Source organism: Berghia stephanieae, chromosome 2, assembly GCF_034508935.2.
Source record: "Berghia stephanieae isolate SIO BIC M18660-M18661 chromosome 2, UCSD_Bste_1.3, whole genome shotgun sequence".
NCBI lineage: Eukaryota > Metazoa > Mollusca > Gastropoda > Nudibranchia > Aeolidiidae > Berghia > Berghia stephanieae.
Window position 1 is genome coordinate 7,850,233 of NC_088361.1, and position 10,000 is coordinate 7,860,232.

The 10,000-nt window shown below is 34.0% G+C and overlaps 1 protein-coding gene across 1 annotated transcript in view; it reads right to left on the reverse strand.

Moving 5' to 3' along the window:
• Positions 1–10,000, reverse strand: part of LOC144964252 (adenylate cyclase type 5-like) — a 128,517-nt gene that overhangs the window by 58,857 nt on the left and 59,660 nt on the right. The window contains exon 3 of the mRNA XM_078898310.1: positions 227–348. Within this exon, the coding sequence (XP_078754436.1) occupies positions 227–348 (122 nt within the window). The remainder of the gene's footprint in view (positions 1–226; positions 349–10,000) is intronic.

The window sequence follows — 10,000 nt, forward strand, 5'->3', positions numbered from 1 at the left end:
AAACAAAGACAAAGCAAAAAGGTAATCATACATCTGATCGTTTTACTTTATAATTGTCAATTCGGCATCTTGTTCACCTGATATAATACCAGATCGGAGCCGTGGGTCACGTATATTGACTAACTGAGATTACCTCCACTGGTCAAAAAGTTTAAAATTGACGATTTTATTAAGAAAAAGGTTTAAGTCTTGAGGGGGGGGGGGGCTTATTAACGGCAGAACATACCTGACATTGTTGTGTCTTTGGATGTAGATCTTATGGAACATGGCATCTTTTTGGCCACCGCCAATGTCAGCTTTCATCTCCATGGCAACGTGCCTTGGTAACACCGATAGCAACAAACGTTCCTGTCAAGTGAATAGATCAAGGAAGTTAATCTTATTACTTCAATTGTGTATAAATATAAACCTAGATCATATTTAATGTTTCTATGCGTTAACATAATTAGAATATAAAACATCTATTCTAAACAACAATATACATTTATATATATATATATATATATATATATATATATATATATATATATAATATATATATATTATATGTATGTGTATGTATGTATGTGTATATATATGTATGTATATATACGCACTAGGATAGAACCCGCAATGACTGTGGGGAAATAAAAGCTGGTAAGAACAGGCAGACCTACTGTATTGTGGTAATTAACCTAGATCGAGACGTATCGTTTGAGCCTTCAACAATCAAAACAGCTCAGGAAATATATATAATAATACATGACATTTATAATGCGCATTTTCATCACTTGGTGATGCTCAATGCACGAAACGATAATACAGTGACATTATTGTACAAATGAAACTTTATACATACTACACCAACATAATATCATAATACAACAATGTAATAACTAAAAAACAGTAATTAATATAAAATGGGTTCATAATACATCCACATACTATGTCAAATACGGACACACACACACACACACACACACATAATATATATATATATATATATAATATATATATATATATATATATATATATATATATATATAGTCATGTTTCCATCACCCGAGCACCTCCATTGCCAGCACTTTATCCTTATTACAGGGATATCCAAATAGTTGTTATATAGTTATCAACCCAGACCGTCCGTGATAGTCTAAACATATCATTGCAGCAAATAACATTAACACAATGCTGCTTTCATCATTTACCAATGTGTGTTTTATAAGATTGTTTTTGTTTATTTTTTTTGTGCTGGGGTATGTTTGTTGTTTTCTATTTTAATTTAATTTTCACATGCGTCTACTGTTTTATGAAATAGGAGGCGATATTCGTCTGATTGCCTTTTTTACTTTTCATAACATGAAACAGTTTTACTTGGAAATTGATTTCTGAGTCAATTTCTTTAATTCTTCTCTTTGTTGAAGGCACTGACACATTGAAGTTGAAGATAAATTGCAAGAAATATAACTTGAGAACGGTGGTACTTATATATTTTCTGGAAGATCAATTGGGTCAAGTGAAAGGCTGAAAATTGGTTCATAAATTATAAAGACGATTAAAAACAAGAGCGTCAAAGAGCGGCAAGGTTCAAACGTTCATCAAAGACTTACGTAACCTTAATTGAAAACAATAGCCTTTGGGTGTCAGATGACATCAAAGTCAATCGACGTCTCATATTTATACTATGAATAATTTCTTGCACTTCAAATTTTCACTGTCATAGTATATTGAGGAAGTATCCAACCACCATCTCCATTGCTCATGTCGTAGACGAATAAAAGTAATAATCTATATGAACCCTATAGGAAAACCCCACGGGAAATCGACGAATGAGCTAGTTATGATTTTCAAAGAAAGAAAGAAAACTAGTATAAAATACCTGAATGACAGTTCCTAATGGATTCTATTACCTGAATTCTATTTTAAAAAACATCACGCCACATTAAATCTCAAATGTTAATAGCCTGGATACGACGCTGGGTATTAATATCTTATCTCTCAGCTTTGTCGTATTCTTCCATATAAAAGATAAACAAAACCAAGAATGACCTGTTGAATTCAAGAACAATAACGTTACTAATTGTATTAAAATCCATATTAAAACCAGGACATGATTTGTTACTCAAGGTATTTGATTAATGGAATCTGTAAACAAGAATGCCATTAATGCATCAAAAATTCCCCTGAGGTGTTGACGCAGTAGGGATAATGCAAGGTAATGTAATTAAATGCCAACCTAATTATAAATCAAGACAGACTGCATCGAAAGACTTCACTTGGTGATAAAACCCAAACTTCCAAAATAAAGAGAATATATATTCCTTTTGGCTAGTTACATTAGATGTTTGTCAAAAGGTTTTGAAAAATATTAATTGACGATTATTTTAATAGAAAAACTACAAAGTTTTCATGTCAAAGATTTTGACGCAATTCTCACATTTTGATGTGATCTATTGATGCTTCATTTTGCTTTATGCCTGTGTGTTGGCAGCCTTAGTTCCATGATCCAATTAATTTTCTAATGTCTTGAATAGTGATTCGATCTCATGCATTTTGAATTATCTTCTTAAACTTTGCTTATATATAAACTGTTGTATGACCCAGATAAACCGTGTAAGCCTTCAATGACCAAATGCTGGCAATATATTGGATTCAAATCTGGACTCATTGTAGGTCATTCATCTTTAGAAACAGATCGAATGTCATTTTCTCTTAAGTAAAACGGTTTAGGGTTACTAGTGTGGGAAGTTGTCCCGTCTTGCTGAAAAACAATTGACCGAAAGGGATAAAGTGAAACAAAAGTCTGATGATAATAATCTTGATGATAAACCGGAAGGCAATTATTGTTAGGTTACAATTGACTTTTAAAAAACAAATACATGAATAAATAAATAAAGTATTTAATTCAATTGGTAAATTAAAAAGTTCACAAACACAGCACACGCACATAAATAAATCCAATCTCTCTCTCTCTCTCTCTCTCTCTCTCTCTCTCTCTCTCTCTCTCTCTCTCTCTCTCTCTCTCTCTCTCTTTTTTTTTCTTTCTTTTATTTCCTTTTCTCTTATGTTACCCTCTATCTATCCATCCATCCATCCATCCATCTATCTATCTATCTATCTATCTATCTATCTATCTATCTATCTATCTATCTATCTATCTATCTATCTATCTATCTATCTATCTATCTATATATTATATATATATATATATATATATATATATATATATATATATATATGTCAATCTATCTATCTATATAGATAGAATGCGCTTGGCCAAGGAGTTCACATCATTGCCATCCGAAAGTATAACGGACTAACACACAAACTCTGTGTAACCATGAACTTTTATAGTCTGGTTAATACAGTTTAGTGAGAACAACTCACAAACGCGGATGGCAAAAACAATAACAAAGGCCTGAGTGACGTCATCTGCATACTATCTATATTAGATTATTCATTTCATTGAGGCTGTTGGGATATATGTGTTCTTATGCCTGATGGTACGACATTTCACTTCCCGGTACCGCGCACCTGATCTCACCAGTTCGAATTTCGGACGAAGAGAGTAGTGTTGCTGTTAAATTCTTGTCGCCTTGTTTGTCACAACGTTGTTGTAAATTGAGTCGTTTGACATTGATAATTTTTTATGCCACCCTGATGAGTCGTTGAAGTTTGCATATTTGCTTAGTGTGACAGGATCCGTGTGACAAACTGTATTCCCCTATATGAGGACGCTTGAGACCAGGAAGTTGTACACTTGTTGAAATTGTACTCTGTGGAATACGTTTCTCTTTTAAAACAATGTTACATTATTTTGAGCGTTCACTGTTATGGTTGAGATGTCAATTAAATGTAATTTTGTCTTTTCCTGCCAACTCCCTCCACCAGACACTATAATGTCTTTCTTTTTTTTTTTTTTGATAAACCTATTGCCTTATTAGTCAAGTATATTCAGTTGAATGTCTTTCTGATTGACTATAGATCACTTGATAATGTCGGTTTCTTGCGATTTTAAATGGTGTCTTTCTCATCAGTAAAAAATGGTTTAATGTCATCAGCGTCAAACTGATCAAGTAATGCTCGTTCACTTGTCATGCGTGTATTGCTTTGATTTTATCCATATTTTCTTTCTACTAGAAAGCAATTTTTTCAATGATCGAAGGTTCAAATCTTTTCTGAGTCCTTGTCTTACAGAAAAATCACTGATATCCAGAGCACTGGAAATTTCTCCAGTCGACGAATGTGAATCAGGTTTATATTCTTGTGAAAGTGCTGCTTCTAGCACGAAGTCAAGGTTTTCTTGACAACGAGCCGATGGTGACCTACCACTGCCTTTCAGTCTTGGTGTGGATCTTTAAAAAAAATTAATAAATCAAATCACGTACACTTGATTTTGAACAGAAAATTTACGTAGACCCCGCCTATTCTTGGAAAACTCAAGCCCTTTCCATCAAACAAAGTTATTATAATGCTTTTGTCACATCTTGAAAACCATTGTTCCAATCTATAATGAAATTAAGTTGATTTTATACGAATAAATCAGAAGAATAAACGTATCTGAGTTATTTAACAAACACCATAGCGTTGATATTTTAAAGCTTCAAAATATATTATATAAATAAAAAGTAAAATACAGTTCACAGCCGCTTTTTGAATGAAAATATCCCATTTTATTTTTTCGTTTTACATTCATATGTTCAATATGGTGCACTAGAATCAGACATAGGTTATTAGCAGATATCAAACTGAGATTTTAGGGAGCAGTCACTGGGCTAAGATGAAGATAAAAAATGTGTGTGTGTATGTGTGTGTGTGTGTGTGAGAGAGAGAGAGAGAGAGAGAGAGAGAGAGAGAGAGAGAGAGAGAGAGAATTGTGCAAATAACGAGGGATTGCGAGGCACTGCGAATAAGCTGTAGGTCCCACATCTGGTTATCTAGCGTCACGGGAGAGAGAGAGAGAGAGAGAGAGAGAGAGAGAAGAAGAAGAAGAAGAAGAAGAAGAAGAAGAAGAAGAAGGGAGAGAGAGAGAGAGAGAGAGAGAGAGAGAGAGAGAGAGAGAGAGAGAGAGAGAGCTCACATTTGAATGATGCACCAGACACAAGTTTGCAAATCAGTTCTTAACCCTCTTATTAAATTCAGGCTTTGACACCGAATCCGGACACTAAACATATTGTAGCCACACGATAGAGGAGACGATACCTGAAAGCGAGAACTGGGTCATCGCAATTCAAAGTGCTGACCAGGGCAAACTTAAGAACTTACTGCAGCAAGGACGTCATAGTACTGAAATCAAAGTTTGACGATGATAATTGCAGGTGTCAATGAACGAAGGTCAGAACCTCATTACGGGTGAAAATCTAAAGTAACTGACCCACCCACCAAATGAACAAAAAACGTTCCAGTCGTCTGGGGTGGCTCGTTGGGTGATAATCCTGACATTGTCTAATAGTCCTCGGCAGTGAAACGCTCTTGTTTGGCGCAGGAGCGAAAATGTTAATAAAGTGTTATATGCGTCAAACTCCGAGAGAATATAGGCATAGTGACAAACGCACTCAAAGAGTGAAAACCGGTTATCTTAAGAATCAAACCTGGGGAGTTTATATGGAATGGCTTCAGCGATAGCGAAAGATACCCAGGAACACCTTAGAAGCAGAAAAATTGACTGTTGAATGGAATGCCGGTAAACCGTCTATTTGCCATGTAAACAGGCTGGAAGAAAGTCTGAATTGATTGGAGAAAAAACTATTTTGGGACGAGATGATGCAATTGTGGTTGTACAGTAACAAAAATACATTATCTGTGTTGATACCCGTTTTGCGTCCTCATTCGGGGGTCTGGCATCAAAAAGTATAACAATCTTGCAAAAACTAATAAAGAGATAACCCCCATATTCTTCCCTCTTATCAACATTGTAGCATTTTGTGTCACCAGAGAGAGATTTTACAGCTTTAGCTCATGATATTTGTATTCTAGAAAACATTACAAAGTTGCGAATCAAAATTTTACAACCAAATGGATGTTAAAAATTTATAATTTGGATTATAAGTCAAAATATACAAATCCTATTAAAAAATCGGTCTATGTAGATCTGTCTACATAATAATAATAATAATAATAATAATAATATAATAATAATAATAATAATAATAATAATAATAATAATAATAAATAATAATAATAATAATAAATAATAATAATAATATAATAATAATAATAATAATAATAAAATAATAATAATAATAATAATAATAATAATAATAATAATAATAATAATAATAATAATAATAATAATAATAATAATATTTATTTTCATCATTATTTCATATAGCGCCAGTATCCGCAAATGGTGCTCAGAGGTACTTTACAATAGTTTTTTTGGTATCACACTAGTTCATTCGTTCGACTACAAAATCATCACAAGTCACACACAAATCTTGTTCGAAGTTCACATCGAATCACGATAAACAGAATGAAAAAGATTGATTTTTAAATGCCGTTTTAAGACTGGTAGACTTTCACATTGTCGTGTTTTATGTGGTAAAGAATTCCATACGATTGGAGCCGAAAATGCAAAACCACGCTCAGCAAACTTTGTTCTTGGGATGTTGTTCTCCATTAGCGAAGAAATGGCGGATCGCAGAGATCAAGTTGGTTTATATTCTCTAACAAGGCATTCAAAGTATTCAGGTGATGTATGGTGGAGGCAATTGTAAGTAAAACATGCGATTTTATATATTATTCTTTTCTCTGTTGGAAGCCAGTGTAGTGACTTAAGGACCGGTGAAATTTCCCTCTAGGGAAGACTGGAATAACCCAGGTGTCACCCGCAGTGTATTTCCGCAAATTGAGCTAGGGCGAGGTGACTTGCTCAAGGTTACACAGAGCAGAGGCGGGTGATCGAACTCGGCACTTTTCGGGTACGAAGCAAAGGCCGTGCCGCTGAACCACGCTGCCCATCATTAATTGTCCATCTAAGCCGACACTATCTGCCTGGTTGGAAGGCGAAACAGTGTTTAAATTTAATGACCATATATTTAATTGAAATGATCGTGTTTATTTCGACTTGATCATAACTAATTGCCTTTGCAGAAATAATTCCCAGGTTTGTAGTCTATTATTAATTAAACTTAAATTTTGAGATAATTGGAATGTCACTTTGTTTAAAATTAACATTGTGCAAAATAGCATGTCCTGACTAGCCTTGATAGAAATTTCATTGATAAGATCTGGAATCTATCGCCGTCTGCATAGGCATTTAATTCCGATCACAGAGGGGAAACCGACAGAATTATTTCAGCAACATCCATTTATTTCTGAATACAACATTATCTAAATATTCTAAAAGATGAAAAATAAAATGCACGATAATTGTGGCATTGTAATATACGTATTCACATAACATGCTTAGCCATTGTTTTCCTGCTTTGTCGTAATTCAAATGAAACAAAGAAATAGCATGATGAGAAAAATGACGAAGCATTGCCGTTGTTAGTTAAATTTGTATTTCTTTAACATGGAATGCCACAAAATTATGAAAGCCTTTTCATATTCAAAGTTTATTGTACAAACATAAAAAAATAATGCCAATGCCATGATGGTAATTAGGATGAATGTAATTTAATCTGTACCATCAATGTTATCATTTCTTGGGTATTTACCTGATTTTAATAGGATGAAAAATTACGATAACATTATTTGGCATATTCGAGGCAATGATCCTAGCGTGAAGAAATTCAAAAGCAAGTGAAATATTATTTTGCATAGGCATATACATTTTGAATTTCATTGTCCACAATTGGTTCAAAAGCTCACATGGAATATGTTATTTACTTGAAACATTACACAAAAATTTTAATTAGACATTCAAGATCCAATACAAAAGCAAAGACTCATTTATTTGTATATTACGTGGGAAAACTTCAAAATCGAAGATCAAGAGATCAATCAGTTTATACGACCTTGGGATTCAGTTTATACGAGGAAATGCAACTGGATCACAAAATGATCCACAATGAAATCGTGAAAGAAGAAAAACGCCCCTAGAGTGAATAAATTCATTTGTCTACCTTAACCATGAAATTGTTTAAATAATCAAATCCAATATTTTCAAAATCAAATAAATAAACGTAATGCGTCGCTGAAAGGATTTGAGATTTTTGACTCAGCGAAGCATTTGGTTAAAACCCTTGACATTCTAGACAGGCTACTGTAAGTAATTATTCATTTCCGCAACCTCTTTGCACAAAGGGAGATTTACATGATGGGAAACGCATACCAATTCCTATGGGAAATTCATGGCAGAAAGAATAACGTTCTGGAGTGTAAATAACAGATTAATTCCCGAGTGTGTTATTCAAATTTTAAGGGACGGAGCATTATCTTGAAGAGATGAGTTAGAACAGCAGGTAAGAATCATCTTGAGAAATATGGCCAGACACCAACAAATTAAATTCCTCAATTTTGAATGACCCCGGCTTTCAAAACAAAAGTGTGCATTTATAATCGATAATGCGCCACCCAGTAAGTAACGATAAATGTCTAGTTTGCTCAAGAAAATACCAGTACAGTTTTTAATTTCATTTCTTGGGTATTTACCTGATTTTAATACGATAAACAATTACGAACCATGGTTGACTGGTGTCCATGATATTACCCGAACCTTACGCTGTCATCAACCATCTGTTAAATGGGTTGACAACGAAACTATCTCTCATTGCCTAGTTGACGCTTCAAATCTAGGTCCGAGAAACCCCTAATCCACCCGCGAATCATTCTCTTCCACAATTCTACCATCCCAAAAAAGGACTCTGACTTTTATTCTGTTCAGTGGTGTAATATTGTTTAAAAGGGGTGAGTGGAATACACTGATATAATTTTCTTAAAATTCTTTCTGGTCTACAAACTTTGTATCAACAACATTATCTGCCAACTGTTACCTCTGTCTGTATACCTATGATGTTGATATACATGGCATCATTATGACTTGGATACATGTAATTTGATCATACATTACAATATCATTGTTTACCTAGACTAGTGTACTCTTGTAATTCATGAGGCCGGAGTACCAAATATTTGTTTACTTCATGCTATCTGGGCGTTAGCATTGTAATTATATTACTTTAAATATCCATGAGTCTATATAACTTGTAACGTTCGCGTAGTACATTATCGTAGTGCACTATTTTACTGAAATATTATTAGGCTTGTGACTTTAGACCAGTATTGAGTAAACATTATTCATATTATAGGGTTAGGGCTTCATTACCGGTAAATATAATGTACACTATTTACTATATATACCACTGTCTGAGGGCATACACTCCTGCAGACAGGCCAAGGAAGATTAAAACGGAGAAATCTGACGTCCTGTGTGTGTGTATGTATGTATGTATGTATGTATGTATGTATGTATGTATGTATGTATGTGTGTGTGTGCGTGCGCTCGTGTGGGTGTGGGTGTGTGTGTGTGTTTGTTTTTATATATATATATATATATATACAATCCCTTCATACTTCATAGTATGGATTAGGAGGAACAGTCCAGCCTGACACCATTGCATCAACCGGTACCCAACATAAAGATCTGAGAGACGACCAGACCAGCTAAGCACCTCGGATTCCACAAAGATAAGAGATAAGCTTCGCAAAAATAACCAAATACTGTGGCTTTGTTAAGTGTCCAATGATGTAAACTAAACAATAAAAACCTGTACAATAATATTATAAAACAGAATAAATCAGACTTACATTTATGTCAAATATAAGTGGGACTGGAACTTGTTTATATACATTACGTATACCATTGTGAAGGTTATATCCTTAGACAGCTAAACGAGCTATTAATCATCGCTGTTTAATGGTTTTAGTTCATATGTAACGGGGATAATCATAGGTTTTGCAGACCTCTATAAAATGTATCTTAACTAATAGGGCGATTCTGTGAGCGCAGAAGCTGACTACTTTTGTAAAACGCTCGAATTGTTTGGAGAATTATCACTTAATTTTTTTTCTTAAA